Source organism: Vicugna pacos, chromosome 12, assembly GCF_048564905.1.
Source record: "Vicugna pacos chromosome 12, VicPac4, whole genome shotgun sequence".
Lineage (NCBI taxonomy): Eukaryota > Metazoa > Chordata > Mammalia > Artiodactyla > Camelidae > Vicugna > Vicugna pacos.
Window position 1 is genome coordinate 61,689,456 of NC_132998.1, and position 17,898 is coordinate 61,707,353.

At 54.3% G+C, this 17,898-nt stretch overlaps 1 protein-coding gene across 9 annotated transcripts in view; it reads right to left on the reverse strand.

The window, feature by feature from the left end:
- Positions 1-4,936: 4,936 nt before the first annotated feature.
- EFCAB6 (EF-hand calcium binding domain 6) overlaps positions 4,937-17,898 on the reverse strand; it is a 208,676-nt gene continuing 195,714 nt past the window's right edge. For 8 of the 9 annotated variants that reach the window (XM_072973643.1, XM_072973647.1, XM_072973644.1 and 5 more), the window contains 5 exons: positions 14,371-14,601; positions 12,922-13,075; positions 10,702-10,886; positions 7,854-8,003; positions 4,937-5,351 (listed from right to left, as the gene is read on the reverse strand). In XM_072973643.1, the coding sequence (XP_072829744.1) occupies positions 5,229-5,351; positions 7,854-8,003; positions 10,702-10,886; positions 12,922-13,075; positions 14,371-14,601 (843 nt within the window). In that variant the 3' untranslated portion in view covers positions 4,937-5,228. The remainder of the gene's footprint in view (positions 5,352-7,853; positions 8,004-10,701; positions 10,887-12,921; positions 13,076-14,370; positions 14,602-17,898) is intronic. The other variant, XM_072973646.1, reaches the window with a different exon arrangement.

Below are 17,898 nucleotides of genomic sequence, written 5' to 3' on the forward strand. Positions count from 1 at the left end.
ATCCATCCATCTACTCACCCACAGATCAATCCATCCACCCCACAAACATTCACTGAGCACCTCCCATGGGCCCGGCTTGGAACAGGGACGTGGCAGAGGTGGTGGTGATAGATGCAGGAGGTAGGGTTGATGAAGGATGTGTGTGGGGGCGAGAGTGAGGGAGAGCCAGCTCTACTCTGCGCCCCCCAGTGACTGCCACTTCGCATCAGAAATGAGAGCAGTTTTAGCTCAAGGCTATTTTGGAGCTGGAGGTGACCAGGGCAAGTTAAAATGCCACAAGGCTTGCTGTTCTTGGCTGGGTTTCAGCTGCTTTTCTTGAATAAGTGCTACTCGGGTTCTTGCAAATCTTTGGTTAACTTCTAGAATTCTGAAAAAGTTGATTCTAACCATTTTTGCCAGTTTTCTTGTTGCTTTTTTAGAGGAGAGAATTTTTAGAGGTTCTTACTCATTCAATTTTGCTGATTTCACCTTTACGATTCCATTTTATCTCCTGTATTGACTTTTTATTTATAACTTTTGAAAGTACATATAACCTAACTTTAAAGATACACATATATGCATCTATCTGTCTGTCAATCTCTAACATACATACATTGCCTGGTCCAGCTGGTTTCTTTCCTCTGTAGGTTAGTGTCTTTCACCAATTTTGGAAAATTCCCAGCCATTATTTATGCAAGTATTTCTTCTGCCCAAGTTCTCTTTCTTCTTTTTAGTTTCCAATTATGTACATGTTAGGCCATTTTATATTCTCCCACATCTCTTGGATATTTTGTTTTCTTTCCCCTACCCTTTATTCTCTTGGCATTTCACTTGGGGTACAAGTTACGCATCTGTCTTCAAGGTCACTCATTGTTTCCTAGTTTGCGTAGAGCCTTCCGATGAGTCGGTCAAAGGCAATCACTCTCTCTGCTGCTGTGTCTTCATTTCTAGCATTTCCATTTGATACTTCCTTACAGCTTCCACCTCTCTGCTAGAAGTTCCTATCTGATTATGTGTCTTGTCTGCTTTTTCCACTAGAGCTTTAACATATAAATTGGTTAATTTGAATTTCCTTTCCGATGGTTCCAAAATCTGTGTGATATCTGAGTCTGATGATTACTTTGTCTCTTCAGACTGTCTTTTTTTTTTGAATTGCCAATAATTTTAAGTTGGAAGCTGGACATTTGTAGAGCAGGGGTCAGCAAACTTTCCTATAAAACGTCAGGAGGAAACGATTTGGAGGCTCCACACAATCTATCGTTTCTTGCCCTTCTTCTTGTTCTTTCTCCTCCTCCAACCTTTTAAACATGTAAAAATCATCCTTAGCTCACAGACTGTATAAAGATAAGCCACAGGCCCCTACATGTCCGCTGGCTGTGGTTTGCTAACTTCTGATACAACAGGACAGTAGATACTGAAGTAAGTCTTTTTTACGCTTCAAGAAGAATCTGTCTTTCTTTCTGCTAGGACGTTAGTGTGGGGCTGGGGTTAATCCTGGAAGGAGCTGGGCTGCCTTGAAGTTTGCTCCCAGCTTCTGTGGGGTCTTCCTTTGTGCTGCGCCCTGAAGACATGGGCTCCTGGGGCTCCCTGAGCTGTTTCCTCTTTTATTTTGCTTGATGAGCTTCGGTGCGGTGGTGGAGGATGGGGGTGGGGGTTTCTCTGAGGTTCCGACTCAGCCTCAGTGGCAGCAGCGCTGTGAGCCTTCACAAGCGCCACCGTCCCCGCCCCCCATCCGCCCACAGCAACAGGTGTAATACTGGGCTTCGCATGCATTCCTGCCCCCTCCGCCCCCAGGGGCAGAGCCTGTTCAGTTCTGCCCCCTCACCCACGTTGGGCTCTGACCGGTGCCCTCGGGCTACAGCTTTGTTGTCCTTTTCCCTGCCTGTGGTGCTCTCTGCTCCCTTCCTGGGATGGGGAGATGGCCCTGGCAGTTGCAGCAGTGGCTGTTGGTGTCCGCCCCCAGCCGCACAGCTGGGGAGACGGGAGGGAGGCTGCCTTCTCTGGACTCTCCCTGATCTCTGTGAGCGCCTGATGTGGTTCCTAGGGGAAGCAAACACTCTGTGTCGGGGGGCCCCCCCGAGCCTTCACATTCTGGCCCACATTTGGTTTTGGGCAATTTGTTAAAAATTTCCAGCTGAATCCTATTCCTGGCTTAAATGATGTTTTATGGTGTCTATCCCAGGTAAGCAAATGCTTGGGCCCTGTTTCTCCCTGCTGCTTCTCCCCGCGGGCGTCTGTCTATCTCCGGATTTTAGTGACTTGGTGGTGGTGAACTCCATTCTTAGAGGGTTTAAGGAAAGTTGTTGGTTTGCATTTTGTGCAGCTTTTCTCCTGTGGTTCAGGTGGGAGGGCTGCTCTTTCCAGCTCTCTGTGTCTCGAAGCCAAAAACCACAGGTGCTTCTCAAGCCTCTGATGTGTCCTGCTTACTACTAGCTCATTGGCCAAAACAAGTCACGTGGCTGTGTGTGGCTTCAAGGAGTGGGGAAAAAACATTATTCAGAGATAGGAACTTCAAGGTCAAAAGCAAGAGCACAGATACATGAAGGGGAGACAAGTGGGGCCATTTGCTCTCATATGAGGAGTCCCACTGGGGTGGACAAACAGGCACTCAGTTCTTTCAACACAGTGGGATCCAGAGGTGACGGTGCTCCCAACTGGGTTAGGCTCTGGGAAGCCTGCCCAGAGCTGAAGATTGCTGATCAGGATACAGAGGCTAAGGAAAGAGACGAGGGAGGGAACAGGTGGTCCCATCTGGGAGGTGCCGCTGCCTTTAGGCAGTGGCCCAGCCCTCTCAGCCTCCTGGCTTTGACTTTGAGGGCCCTGGGCTGGCCTGTCCCTCAACCCCCTGCTGAAAGCCTGTCCTGAGGTCAGCTCCACGCATCGGGCCGGGGATCTCCGAGCTCCCATAGACCCAGGGCACCCTGATCGGCCCTCACCACTCCTGTCTCTTTCGATTGTCTTTTGACCTACTGTACAGGGGCTCAAGGAAGCAGGTCTATGTTTGACTCGTGGGGCCAGGCACAGACTGATGGATTGCCAGGCCCAGGGAAAGCAGGGGTTATCTTCATTCTGCAGATTCAGAAATGGAAGCTCAGAGAGGGAAATTGCACAGGGGCCAGGGGACGAGCAGTGGGCAGCTGGACACCCGGACCCTCAGCCCAGCACCGCTCTCTTGACTCAGGCTTGAAGGGCCCAGGCACTGGGAAAGCGGCTGCCCCACCTCTTCTGGAGTTTATGGAGTGGGTGGCTAACAGCCCACCCGCCTGCTCGGAGGCTCTGCTAACTCTGAGAGAAAGCCCCACGGCAGAGCCAAGCTCCTTCCTCACAGCGTCCTATGAGTGGGGGAATGATCATCCATTTTACAGATGTGGAAACTGAGGCTCAGGGCAAAATGACTTGGCTGAGTATCATGGTAGAGCTGGAACTCGAACCCAGTCTCATTGACACCAGAGCCCCTGTGACAATGCTGCAGGGGCTGTGAGTCCTGCTTCTGTGTCAGGATGAGCCACATGCCTCATGAGCCCCTTCTTGACCTGGAGGCTCCCTAAGCCCCTCAATGACAGACCCACAAGGCTGCTGAACAGCACCAGATGAAATGCCTGGCTCAGCCTGGGGATGTCAGGAAGGCTTCCTGCAGGAGGTGGCTCTGTATTTAGTTTTGAAGGATAAGTGGGCGTTCCCTGAGGAGCAGGTGCAGTGTGCAGGGGTATGTTAGAGGCATCTCAGGAAGGCTGAAGTGGGGCACGTGGGGTGGGGACTGGGCACAAGGCGGAGCCCCAGGTGCTGGGGCAGGGGCACGAGGGCAGGGCATCCACCGTCCCTCCCCCCTTAGAAAGAGGAGCTGCTGCAGCTGAGGGCGCTCCTACTTCATGGCTCTGACTTGGGGCCAGCAGAGACCACGACCCTCCCTCCCCTTCTCTCTGAATTCAGGCTGCCTGGCACCCCTTCCTCAGCAGCCAGCATCTGCCTCCTCCAAGCACTCCCCCAGGTTCTCTGAGATCTTGGGTCCAGCCGGACTGCCTCAGCCTTGGCCCTGATGCCCCCTTTCTAGGCTGTGGGGTCTGGATGAAGGGCAGGAAGCAGGGAGCCCCCTCCTCACTCCCCGCACATCCCACAGGCGTCTCCCCTCCCTCTGCCTGAGCCTCAGTGTCTCCATCTCTACGATGGGGGTCGGGACGCCTTCCTGCCAGCTGGAGTGGCTGGTGTGGCCAGTGGGGCCCACAGGAGGCTAGCTCTGGCCCCGGCATCCTGGGTGCTCCCGTGGTTTCTGGTTGAACATTTGACTCCTTCCCTGATCAGTGGCAGTGGCTGTGTCTGAGGGAGCAGGGGAAGAGAGAGGAGAGGTCATGGCAGTGACAGCCACAAAGGGGAGCTGAAGCCAAGGCCACTGTCCAGGCCCTGGGGAACCCACCTCCTGGTGGCTGGGGCCTCCCTCGGAGGGAAGCGAGGTCTCAGGGTGACAGTGGGGGCTCCTCGTCCCCAACCCACTCTGACAGCCTGGGGTCACACAGCTCAGGGGCAGCTCTGTTGCCTGCCTTTCCCCTGTTCCTTCCAGAACCTTCCAGAAGGCTGCAAATTCTGTCTCCCATCTGTTTCATGGTGTGTGCAAAGGATTGTGGTGATTTAAACCTCTTAGCTGGTCAGACCCTGTTACATCCAAGGAAGAGCCCCTCCTCAAATGGTCGCTGGTGGCGGTTCCACCAGCTGTCAGCTCGGTCAGGCCGCGGAAAGGCTGAGCCCCAAGGCAACGACGGGGCCTGTCTTAGATGCCGCCTCTCCTCCATGATGTCAGGCAGGTGTCCGTGCCCCCAGGGGCAGGAAGGTGGCCACGGGGACAAGCCCAGCAGGGGCACAAGTCTGACCCAGGCTGAGGCAGCGCTGGGCCTGAACGGGAGGAGGGGGCCTTTGGCATCCCTGAGGCACCCAGAAGTCTCTTATGAATAAAACCTTCAGAAAGTCTGAGTTTATAGTTTATTGTTGGTGGCTCTTTTAAAGTCTCAAGAATCATTTTTGCGAAGATTAACATTTTTATTTGCTCAGACTAATGAGGGGCCCTGAGACTCAGCGGGGCCACCTCGGGGCCCCTGGAGAGGCCACCGCTGCTGAGGCCGGGCCTGGGCTGAGCTCGGAAAGACGTGGGCTCGGCGTGGGCTTCGTCTGGGACACTCTGCAAGTTCATGAGATCCCCCAGTGACAGGTTTCACCAGTCTTGGGGACAGGCCCCCGGGCGGACCCCCTGCTGGCAGCGTCTACTGCAGGAAGGCCCGCAGGAAGTCGTTGTAGGGGATTTTGGAGGACAGCGCCTTGTCGTAATACTCCAGGATGTGGAAGAACTCCTCCTCCGAGAGGTTGATGCTGTGCTGCCTCAGGGCCTGCAAGAGAGAGGAGGGCCCTGGCCGGTCTGGGAGCCATTCAAGGAAGTGGGCTGCCTAGAAGGTGCTGGGGGCCCACCTCTCCTCCTTCCCTGGCCGGGCCGGCCCACCTCCAGACCTGCCCCAGCAGCTCTCTCCCCCTCTTTCCTTCTCCCCCATCCCTCTGTCTCTGCCTTCACCACCCACCCCCACCAACGGGGGCAGCCCCGACTAGCAACACAGGTGTGAGGCAGGAAGACACCACGGCTTCCTTTCAAATGGGAGCTGCCGGTTCTCCCCACCCCCACCCGGCCCTCCCAGAACAGGGAGGGGGGGCGTTAATAACCGTCACCTCCCCGAAGGGTGGTGAGGCAGAGAAGAAGCAATTGTAGGGGAGACCTGGCCACAGGGCCTTAACTAGGGTGGGGCCCTGAGGTGTAGGGTGCAGGGTGCAGGGACTCGTGATGATTCAACAGTAACACAGTCCAGGCAGAGCCTGCTATGTGTCCAACCAGTACCAACTGCCCTATCCTCGTCACCCTGGCTTTCTCCCAGGCTGCTGTGCATCCAGCTAAAAGGTGATACTTCTCAGCCTCTCTTATAGCCACGTTATGTTCTGGCCAGTTAAAACTTAGTGAGACTTCTTTAAAGCCTCCTTTAAAGAAGACCCTCTTTCTCTCCTCTTTTCTTCTCTGCTGCCTGAAATGCGGAAGTGATACCAGGGCTCCAGCAGCCATCTTGGACCATGAGGCGACCTTGAGGAAGGAAGCCAGGTATTGAGGATGGTAGAACAAAAACACAGATGTCCCCGACAACTGTCCAGCCACCACACTGGCTCTGGACTTCCTACCCCTGGGATTCTTTTCAAGGGAGAGAAGTAAACTTCTATGGCATCTAAGCTGCAGTTATTTTTTCCCCTCTGTTATATGCAACTGAGACACACCTGAATAGACAGGTATCCTATTAAATACATTTAAGATTAGGTCATACATTGCCTACCAATATTTTGTTATAATTTGTTTCCCAGAGAGGGCCAGCAGGTAGGACTGGCCTGAGCCCACAGGGCTGAGGTCAGCTGGCCTGGCTCTGGGGCCGGTGGGCTGAGAGCAACGTCTCCATTTCCTCTGCCCCCTCCCGCTGCCGCCCACCCCGAATTCCCGGAAGCTGCCTGGGGAGGAGGCGAACAGAAGCTCACTCACTTCCTCCCCTTCCCTGCCTGGATGCTGAAGGAGCATCGCTGGCTGAGAATTTCACTTGACCCCAAAGTAAAGACAAACGATGTGAATTGGAAGCCTCTGCGGAGCACTGAGGGCAGATGGCGGAGCAGTATTTGCTGCAGCCACAGGCCCGGCCCTGCCGGCTGTGTGCGGCGTGGGTGGGGGCCCTTGGCCCCTGGCTCCCCAGCACCCGTGCTGCCTGGGGCCCTTGTACCTGCAACGGCACCAGGTCCACCAACCGCGCTTCACCTTCCTAGATTATTATTTAAGAAAAGGTTTTTTCACTTAAAAATTTTTTTTTTTAGTTGAAGCACAGATAAACCTAAGGAATAAAACATTTTTTGTAAGTGTGTTTTGAGGTCATAACCCTTTCTCTCTTTGACGTCTTGACTGAATTTTTTTCCTGGCTGTAATATTTGATTTTTAATCTGATGTTCTAGACATTAATTATTTTCTCAGCCTCAGTGGCCTGGGTGGGGATGGAGAGAGAAGCAGGGAGTCGGGGCAAGAAACCATGAATTCAAGGAGTTCAACATTGTTCTCAACGTGGGAGTTTTAAGTTGCCCTGGAGGGTGGCCCCCTTCTTTCCTCCGGGAGAAGCACTCCAAAGGTTCTGCAGGGTCACATCAGGTAAGGATTCTGCTCCAGAGGGGCGGCTGGGGTGGGGGCGCAGTCACAGCTGGTGGGCGGGGTGGGGTGGAGGCTCCCTGCAGACCCTGCTTCCCCCAGGAATGCTGCACTTTCTCCTGCGGCATTTAAGGCACCAGAGTTCCGACTTTGTAGGGAAAGCTGTTTAGCCAAACTGCACTGTGGGAAGGTGAGCAGCCCTGAGGTCTGGGGTCCCTGAGTGGCCACACCTGGGACCCTGCTTCAGCCCCCATCCCACTTCCCCGACGTTGTCATTCTGCTCTGAGATGCTTCGAGGCAGAAGCAGGCGCTGCTTCCCCCTCCCCGCGGGGAGACCAGGGGGAGGTGTGGCCTTGAGAGGGGTGCAGCCGGGCCTCTGAGGAGCAACAGCAGCTGTCGGGGTGCCCAGGGGGTGGCTGGGCTCAGGTGTTGGCACGGGGGAATGTCCCTGTAGGGTTCTTGAAACCTTCAGGGAGGAGAGCCTGGGGTCTGCAGCTGAGGGACCAGTGGGGTCAGCCCTGGATAACCTGGGCGTCCCCAGGGAGTGAGGTCTGGGCTAGTTGCCCACACCTGGGCCTCCGGCTGGGGATTGCAGGATACTTTTTTGAAGTTTTCTAGCCAGTGACATTTGGCAACTGCTTCCTGTCCGAAGCAAGAGCCACACAAGGGCTGTGCTCACCTCCCTGAAATCAGCCACGCTTAAAAGCCCCGTCCCTTCCTTATCGTAGGCTTTGAACGTGCGCCGCATCGGCCTCCAGCAGTGCACAATTTTGGGCTGAATGCGCAGCAGAGCAGAGTAAAAGGAAGAAGTCTCAGCACCAGCTTCTTTCTGGGAAAAGACCCAAGAGGAGGTCAGAAGGGAGATTTTGGATGGGGGGGAAGGATGGAGTGACAGGCTGTGACCTCAAGGGGCGTGGAGAGGGGTCTGCAAACTCCTTCCCATATCTGCCCCCAACCCTGGCTCCTTCCCCACTGTGCGCTCCATTGGCTGCTCCAGAAAGGAGTCTGCTCTTAGTAACAATGGGGGGGTGGCGGGAGGCGGGTGGGCAGACCAGCATCCCTGCTGTGCATTCAGGTCCCCACAAACAGCAGCGTCCTCTTCACACCTCCCTCAGCTCCTCCCCCAGCCTGGAGGAAGGTAGCTCTCTACATGCCCATTTCCTGGATTGGGAAATGGAGGCTCAGGGTGGCAAAGTCACAGGATAGGACCCATCGGAGCTCTGTCTGACACCAATACCTGCCAGGCCACCTCCCAGGAGCTCCTCCCCAGGTACTTGAGGGGAGGGCCAGGCAGATAACTAGCCAATTTCAAAACAATCTGAGGGGAAAGAGAGATTCAGGTTGGGTCTTCTAGTAGGTTCTTAGAATGAACAGAGTTTTAAAAAAAAAACACAAGGTTGTAATTATATCTAGTAATTAGACAGTACACTACTCTGTGATTATTTCATTTAGGTGCTATTAGATTGAAAACAAGATATTTTAGCATGATTTAGCCCCAACCCATGTCTGAATATCACAGAGGTGAACTGTAGGCAATAATGTGTAACACGTTTTGGGAAAGTTTAATTTTAGCATGGCACTACAGAAAACAAATGAGCACAAAGTTACATTGCTTTCAGTTTTTACATCATTTAGCACCTATGATAGAAACTCACCAGATACCACATAGCTTCGTTAGCTGCCAATTTATCTAATCAGCTGGTCTGCACATATGGAGGACAAGGGGTTCTAGGCTCACTTGTTCTTCTTACACCCAAGACTGGCTTGAGAAAGAATTTTCCCGCCCTAGCCCAGTACACCAACCCATCCAGAAGTCCTCTGCCTCTAGCGGTGCCAAAAAAAGGGAAAACCCCAGCTCACTTCCCCAGAGGGGTGTCTCTGCTATTGAAGGTGGCAGAGAAAGCTCCCAAAGCACTAGGAATGGAAATGACCCTTTTAGCTTCTTTGCAGGGAGACAGGGGAGCGTGGGCCGCCTGCAGAGAGGATGGGACTGGCACCGGGACCAGGCCGGGGCAGGGCAAGGTGCTGGCCCCTCTCTCTCCTAGGAAAGGCTCCCGCGGGAGAAGTCTCACCACCTGTCAATCACACCCAGGGCGGGGGCGGGGGATGGAAGCCTGAGCCACAGGGTAGTGGCTGTCGATGGGTTTGGGCCAAAGACCAGAGCTGGGGCGAGGCAGGGGCACATGGAGGTGAGCTGGGGCGTCTGCCCAGAGGCCCAGACTCCTGGTGGGGCCGTCCTGGGGCACCTCTCACTTCACGGACGCCCAGTCTTATCCGGGCTCTCCCCAAGCAGCCCACCAGCCAGCCTTTCGACGCCTTGGGGAGGGTGGGCAGTGTATCTGGAAGCATGGGAGGGCTTGAAAGGGGATGCGGGGCACTCTTCCCCACAGGCCACCCCTCACAGGCTCTTAGGAGCCAGCAGCTCATTTGCAGAAGGGGAAACTGAGGTCTGGAGAGGCAGAGGAGGCCCAGAGCCTGCAGGGGCCGTGCAGGCTGTGCGTTCTCCATGGTTCTCCAGCCACGTCCCTGGGTCCCCGGTGATCTCCTGAGGGAAGCGTACTGCCACTCAGAGAGAAACCGAGCCAGACAAAGAATTGTCTTCGTGTTGTTTTTCTTTCCTAACTTGGCCCGAGCCTTTGATGCCAGCTCTTGTCTAAACTAGAAATTACATCAAGATGGGCCCGATTTGGCACAAAATTACAGATTTAGCTGCGCAGAATCCGCTGCTTGCTGGGCTAACCCACCGTCTCTGCTGCGGGGTGAGGAGGGCCCGGGGCCCCACCCGCTGGTCCGCCGCGGAGCCCAGGTGGTGGAATCGCGGCGTCATTTCCCAAATCGACTATGCCGGTCGTCCTTGTCATTAAATTCAGTGTGGTTTAACGTCACACGTGATGGAGTACAAGTGTGAAAAAGCCTTCTTTAACCTCATATTTTGGAAAAGACTCGAGAAAGCAGAGTCGGTGAACGCTGTGGTTGAACTGGGTGTGGCTGAGAATCATGAAATTACAAACGATTGAGAAAAAAGGTAAAAGTCTGGACGCACAAGCTGTCCAGTTGCTATTTAAGCATCTTTAGGGTCTCTTTCCTCTTCAAAGAAACAAACAGAGACGATGTATCACGGGTGTAATTTACACAAGAAAGACAATGGGTCCGAGCGCCCACGCCCGGAGAAAGGTTGGCCCCGCCGACTCGAATGATGAGGGAATATGCGGTTACGTTCAAGTTACAAATGTTTCCCTTTGCTGAGACACCCCCGACCCCGCCTGCCCCTCCAGTTAACTGACCCATACCTGCTCCGGTGGCCAGTGAGCCTCGGCCTTCCACATGGACGTGCCCACGGGCATCTGCCACCCAGTGAGTTTGAGAACCTGGGCTCCAGGCTACTGGTTCCCAGTCTGAGGTGTCTGGACCCTCATGGTGCCCCCGTTCATATAAAGGGAGCTGATCCAGATTTATGAGGAATCGGGAAAAACGAAAGCGCCCCGCTGCACCCAGCCCCGCGTGTCTTCTCGGGATGGGTCACGTACCATTTTGTGCGCGTTCTGGATTTTCATCCTCTGCATCAGCGGTGTTTCCTTTGCTCTCAACAGGAGGACGCAGCTCTGAATGAAGTCACAATAAGCAAACCTGCCGTTGTTCTTTAAGTCGTATTTGAGGATGAGCTGCTGGCACTCGTCCCTGTTCAGGCCCAGGCTGAACTTCTCCACCAGCGCTAAAGGCAAAGGCGTCAGGTCAGTTGGTGGCCACCGTTCACGCCTTCGTCTGATCTGCGCTCATTCATTTGCTCCCTCGCTCAGCACTCGCTGGGATGCCATCTCGGCGTTCAGCCCTGGCTGGGACCTGGCTTCACAGGCTCAGGGTTGGTGGTGGGACAGACAGGGAGACGGACGGGCAGGTGACACCAAGTGAGCGCAGCCAGGCGGGAGGGGACCCCGCACCCTGCTGGGCCCGCTTTGCACGGTCACTGTTGTGTGGTCGCAGCGGTACTGACGCAGTGCCTGCGGGGCTGTGACCACAAGGGGCAGAGAGCAGAGTCCCACGGGACGGGAACCAGGGCAGAGTGGGCGTGAGGGGGAGGAGGGTTCTAGGAGCTGGGTGTGGACCTGGCAGGGCCCCGACTATGGGTCAGGCGTTCAGACTCTGCCCTCTGAGAAAGCATTTTCCATCTGGGCTTCAGGGGTGCTCTCGAGAGTCTGCCAGGCTACAGGAATTTATGCATTTGGGGTTTTCATTCTAACGCTGATCTATAATATGTAAAACCTATTCCGTAACACATGGGCTGCCCTGAAGAGAACATCATGCATTTCAGGGCTGGCGTCTGGCCTTCTGACTAGGGTCACATGGATGCCACACTGGCGAGTCCTTCTGGCTGTCCGGAGGTCAGCATGTGCCAACGTCAGACCGTCAACACTCCCCCCACTTTGCACTAGTCCTCATGCTCGGGCTTTTATCAAAGCCAAAGTGACAACTCAGAACTGAAAGAGGCTTAGATAGGACAGGAGTCTAGTTTAAGATGAATGAACTGAGACTTCCATTTGACAACATGAAAGCAATGAGGTGTCCAGGAGTGGGACACTGTGCGATGTTAACTGGTGAGGCTGATGAGGAAAACCACGGAAAGTGGATTTTATACAGATGGCACCTTCAGACCAGCACAGCCCAGGAGGCCCGGCTAGACCTGTGCCCCCAGGACATGGGCGGGGGATCCCAAAGGATTGTCTAGTGAAGGCTTGGAGGTCCCAACTTGCAGAAGGTCATCATCCAACATGTGTAGAAAATACAGAATGACGTCTGAAAGTTGATCAGTATTTTTTTTTCCACAGTATTGGTGCGTGGAGGCACTGCCACAGCAGGGGATGGCTGGCTTGCAGGAGTTCATAGTTAAAAACAGCAGGGATGATAATAATGACACCACAAGTTAGGGTTCCTCGTGCTCAACATCAAGAGAATTAACTAAAAAACAAGCAGAACTCAAACGTGCATTAAAACTGACACTGGCGATTTGGTTTCAGCAAAACACATCACGTTAAGTCAATGTCACAACATTTAATTATGAGGTTTCCAATTTTTATATTTCATTTATAAGTGGTTTTTTGGTTTTTTTTTTTGGTAGCAGCTGTTTACTTCAAGAGTTTACACCTTGTTTTGTGTGTTCACTTTTAAGCCATGGTTATCATAAAAGTCATTTACATTGATAGTGGAGGTTCTCAGGATAAACGTTTTCCTTTAAAGGGGGTTCATATAGTAAAGAAGAGGGGGGCGGAGGCGGCTTTTAGGCGGAGGAGTGACCTGGTCAGATTTCCTTTCCTGTGATGGAGAACGTTGCATAAACAGCGTGCAACAACTATAGGGCGTGGAAATCCAACTGGTTTTATTTGAAGTTTACCAGAGTGATACGTGGCGAAGAAACCAATTGACAGGGCAGAGCTGTGTCCCCAGCCGTCCCCACCCCCTCCCTGTCCCGCCTCCCTCAGCTCTCAGTCTGTCACCATTTACATTCGCCTGAGATCATGACCCAGCCTGTGTTTCTAGCATTGAAAGTCACACGTACTCACGCCATCAAGCAGGCGTGGTCCTGCTCGGTGGGGACTGAGGCATTGGCAGAACTTGTCCCCCGACACTGGGGTTTACTGAGATGCCCAGACACTCCCCACCGGCTCCCTGTCGTATCACTCCCCTGCCTCCACAGCGAGGGCTGGGTGGAGCTGGGAGGGGACACCGTATGACCCGGGAACGGATGGACGCACCCAGGAACTCGGTGGCGGCGATGTCGCCCTGCCGGTTGGCGTCCCTCTCCTTGCACTCCCTCAGGAGCTCGCGCCAGCACCCCTGGACCTTCTTCCGGAGCTTGGTCTCGATGGGCTCACAGTTCTGCAGGGGCGGGGTTGCACTCGCAGGGGTCTAGCAAGAGAGAAGACCATCTTGTAACACGGAAGGAATCATCAAAACTTACAGCTCCGACTCGGGTTTTGAGGTGCACAAGTTCCTGGGCAGCCTTATTTCAGAAATAAAATGAAAAACACAACAAAAAGGGTAATTTTACCATTTAATTTTTATTTCCATCAGTTGGCTATATGTGTGCCAGCCACATCATCATAACCAAAAGAGCTATGGAAATAAATATATAGCCTTGTGCTTTCTAGCTCCCAGAGGACCCCACATTCTTTGGTTCGTGGACCTGTCCTCCACCTTCAGAGCCAGCTACGTCGGGGTAGGGGGGCTCTTCCTCAAATTGCATCTCTCCAAAATGACCCTTCTGCCTCCAAATCCCCATTTACAGACCCCCTGTGATTACCTTGGGTCTCCCAGACCCTCCAGGATAATCCTGGCTTAAAGTCAGCTGATCGGCAACTGTAGTTACATCTGCAACCTTGATTCTCCCTCGCCCATATGGCCGGTGACACGGTACAGGTCCCAGGGCCTGGGATGTGGACATGCGCCCCCGACTCCCCTACACTCTGCTCTGCTCACCACCTTCAACTTGCTAAACACTTTACTTTTCTGTTTACTGTTTCTTGCCCATCGTCTCCCACAAGATGGTAAACTCCACAAGGGCAGGGACCTGTGTTCACGCTCAGCTCTAGAAAAGACCCAGCACATAGTAGGTGTGCAATAAGCACATGTTGACGGAATGAACGAGTAAAAGCTACTGTCTGAGTGCACGGAGCTCAGAGGTGGTTACTCATGTGCCTGGCTGGCATCCTCTCAACCACCCTCCCCTGGAGACTCTGTCATGCTTCTTGCAGATGAAGTGGAGCCCATCTCCCCATTCCAGGCCCGGGTTTGACCCAGGACCAGGGCCGCACAGCTAGGCAGCCCTGGGTTTGAAATTGGGTCTCCCTGTGTCTGACAAGGAACCCTGAGCCTGTGAGGATGCCTCTTAGAGCCTCAGTGTCTGCAGTCGTGAAGCAGGTGTAACGACACTTACCCTGAGGGATGGCAGGGCTGTCCGCCCCGGGGCACCTGCTCTCCTGCAGGATGAAGCCCTGGGTGTGGCTGACGCGCCCTGCCCCCAGGTCCTCTCCCGAATCCTCCTTTTCCTTCCCTTCCAGCCCCGCGCCCACGCCTGCCTCCCCTCCCAGGATGGTGGCTGAGGGAGCCCACTAGCGGCTCCTCTCCGTGCCTCCCGCCCCAAGCTCACCCTGTGCCACCTTCTCGGCCACCTGCACCCTGTGGGAACACTAGCGGGCACTCACGCAGGGGTGACTCCGCGGTTTCGACCCCGATTTCAGGTCGCGAGTGGGTGATGACCCTGCGGACCTGCTTCCTTCCGAGACTTCGAGAACGCTGCTGCCTCTCTGCGCCCTGGCCGAGTCGCCGGTGGCCGGCGGCGTGACCGCTTTCTCGGAGCTGAAGCCGCTCAGGAAGTCCAGGTATCTCAGCCGCCCCTTGGCGTTGACGGGCAGCTCAGCCCAGAGCCTGTCAAACTGCAAAGAGGCGGAAGTCACCTCCCAGGGGTCAGCGTGAAACCCACCGACTCTCCCAGCACCAGCGCAAGTGGGGCGGAAGCTGGCGCAGAACGCGCACCTGTTGGCGGGGGCCTGGGGCCCTGTTGAACCAAAAAGTCCTTGAAAAAGAAAAGCCATCCTCCTGCCGCGGTGTGGTGGGAGCCCTGGGAAGACTGGGGAAGCAAAGGCGGGAGGATCACCCTTGGCGGCGGCAGGACATCTTTCAATTGAATTGGGCCCTTAGCGAGCAGCTGAAGGCTATTAAATCTTGTGATTGGTCACAGAGACTGAGCTGCAGTATAGGAGAATGTTTCATGAGAAAACACAAATCAAATCCCAGCCCACCTTGGCCCCAGGGGAGCCCAGCCAGCCCCCCACCCCGCCTCCTTCCAGGCAGCCCTGGGCCCCGCAAACAGCAGCCCTCAGCCACCGTGTTTGCATCCACAATTTATTTCACCCTCGGGGCAAACAGTGTCTTCTCACAAGATGAAAAGGGAGGCGTTTGGGAAACTGGGGAGAGGCTGACAGCTCTGTGTTGGTGCGCCTGATGTCACAGTCTGTGTCAGAGCCACACGTGGCACGGATGTCACAGAAGGAGTCAACGCAGCCTATGTGAGCCACTGGATAACTTGAGGGCTTTCAGGGAGCCGAGAAGAGTGACAATTTACTTCCAGTTTGGTTTTCTGAATAGCGCCTAAGGCCCAGCGGAGTCCCAGCCTCCAGCACATGTAGAGGGGCGCAGCCCCCCACCCCCAGCCTCCCGCCGCCAGGGGCCAGGGGAGGGGCGCTCCTGCCCTGCACCTGGTACCCTCCACCCAGTTTCCCTCAAAGGTTATGATTTAACAGGACAACTTCAAATGCGTGTGTATAGTTCAGAGTCATTTATCACATATACGGATTCATGCTGCCTTAATTTTGATCAAGGAGGGAAAACCATTTGGTGGAGTGGAAGTGAGGGTCCTGGAGAAAGTGAACACACAGGCTCAGAGAGACCTCATGGTCACAGAGGGCAGTAACCACCTGCCAGTCTCCTCCAGGAAAGTGCTCCAGAGCCTTCCCGCATCCTGATGAACCCACCTCTGCAGGTGGCACCTTGCCTGGCTGGGAAGCTTCCCGAAGTTTCCCCCAAGATTCACCTTTAAATGCCAACTGTCTGCAAAGGTGCTGGCACACAGCAGGTGCTCAATACATGTTTGTTCACTGCTGAAGAGCCCCAAAGACACATGATAAGACCAGTCAGACCATGGGAAGACCCTTCAGAAATGCAGAGGGACAGGCGGTGCTAAGCCATGGAGTGAGCACGTCACAGCCGTCATGAAGGCTTCCAGGAAGAGGAGAGAGACACGGCTTGAGAGGAAGGCAGGCTGCTCTGTGGGCGCTCCTGCTCTCCTATGTTAGCAAGACTTGGGGGCAAGCAGGAGGAAGGTCATGTTACTAAGGATGGATACCAAGGATGGGCGTGAACGCATAAGGATGCAGTGAAAAGCTGCAGCGTGGAGTCAGGATGTGATAATTAGCAGATGTCTCATCAAGAGATGCTGGGAGGCAATTGAGAAATCACTTTAAAGTTAGGCGGAGAAAACACAGACCTAGGATTCTATCCCCAGCCAAACTATCTTTTAAGAATGAGCATAAAATAGGGAAGATCTCAGGTTTACTCTTCCCTGAAAGAGCAAGTAAAGATGTACTTTAGCAAAAAGGAAAGGGAACCGGACGTGTGAGTGGGCAGGAGGTGTGATGGGGCAAAGAGATCAGAGGGGCCCCCGACACCTGCTCTTCCCCCGGCCCCCCAGCAGCACCCCCTCAGCCCACGGCCTTCAGCCTCCTTGTTCTCCACACCCACAGCATTAGCAAGTTCTGTTGCTTCCAACTCTGAAACACACCCATGAGCCAACCTCCTGTGCTCCCAGTGGCCCACCTGACCCAGGTCTTTAATCAGATGTCACCTCTTCAGGGGGCGCCTCCAGCTGCCCTACTCACGACATGCACCCTCCCAGTTCCCAGGCGCTGCCCTCCCTCCTGCTCCTTTTGGCCTCGATGGCATTTATCACCACCCGGCATACACATGGCGTTTTGTTTACTGTCTGTCTGCCCCTGAAAGAACACAGACCCCACGGGCAGGGTGTCTCTTATGCCCACTGGCTGGCTGGCACAGCTCCAACTAACAGGGCAAGCCCACGGCTCCTGCTTCGGGGATGTTCCCTCTGCCTGCACCGCTGTCTCTCGTCTCCTCTCAGAGGCAACCCCCACATCCCAACATCGGGTCTTCAGGGAAACCGCCCTGACCCCTTGGTGCAGGTCAGCCCCCAGCTCTGCTCTCCCAGCATGCGGCAGGAGGGACGTGGAATTGCAGAAATAAGGTACAAGGCCCCCAGGACCTAACATCGCCACTCTGTGCACAGAGGGCCCCCAGTAAGTGAATGAGTGGGTGCCTGCTGCCTGCGGGCACTCACTGTGCAACCAGGACAGACAGCTCTGTGTCCAAGAGCATGCAGGAGTGTCCCGAGGGCTCTGCTAGATGACGGAGAGCTCGGCGTGGAGTGGGGAGGGCAGAGCAGGGCAAGGCTAGCACCACCAGGAAAGGCTGTGGTTAGAAAGGGCTTAATTCGGCTTGGAAGATGGAGTTGGCACGGCCAGGCACAAGGGGCCAAGGGCAGGGACAGGCTGCGGTGGGCAAAGATGGGGAAGGCAGAACTGCAGCCTAGCCAGAAGAGAGGGCACCTGGATGAGCCTGGGGAGTACTGTGCACCCCCGTTTCATAGGGAAGAACACTGACACTCAGAGAGGTTGAGTAATTCTCCAAGGTCACACAGCTGGATGAGTGCAGAAGCCAGGCTAAAACCCAAGTCTACTTGCATTCTTCTCACTTCCTAGAGGTGTCTGTTTTAGAAATACCACATTTAAAATGTTCAGAAATGTTTGGCAGATCCTTTCCCTAATACAGCTGCATATTCAAAGTCTTTATGTAGTCACTATGGACTGATCTGAATGGCCCACCAGGACAGGGTCTCTCTGTGGGTCTCCATCTTAATGCTTAAGCAAGATCCAAGTGGACCCAGATCCTTGGAATTTTCTCACAGGCTTTAGGCAGAGCCATGGAGACCTGTCGGAATCCAACTGCATTTGCTCCGAAAGTCGCTCTCTTTTCCTGGAAGGTTAATTGTGCCAAAAAGTTTCAAAAGGTGTGGTAGTTCACCTGCTTATGGACCTCTCTCTATAAGTCGAGAAAGCCAGTCAGATTCAAGATGATTGGATTTTTTAGGATAAATTTTTGCA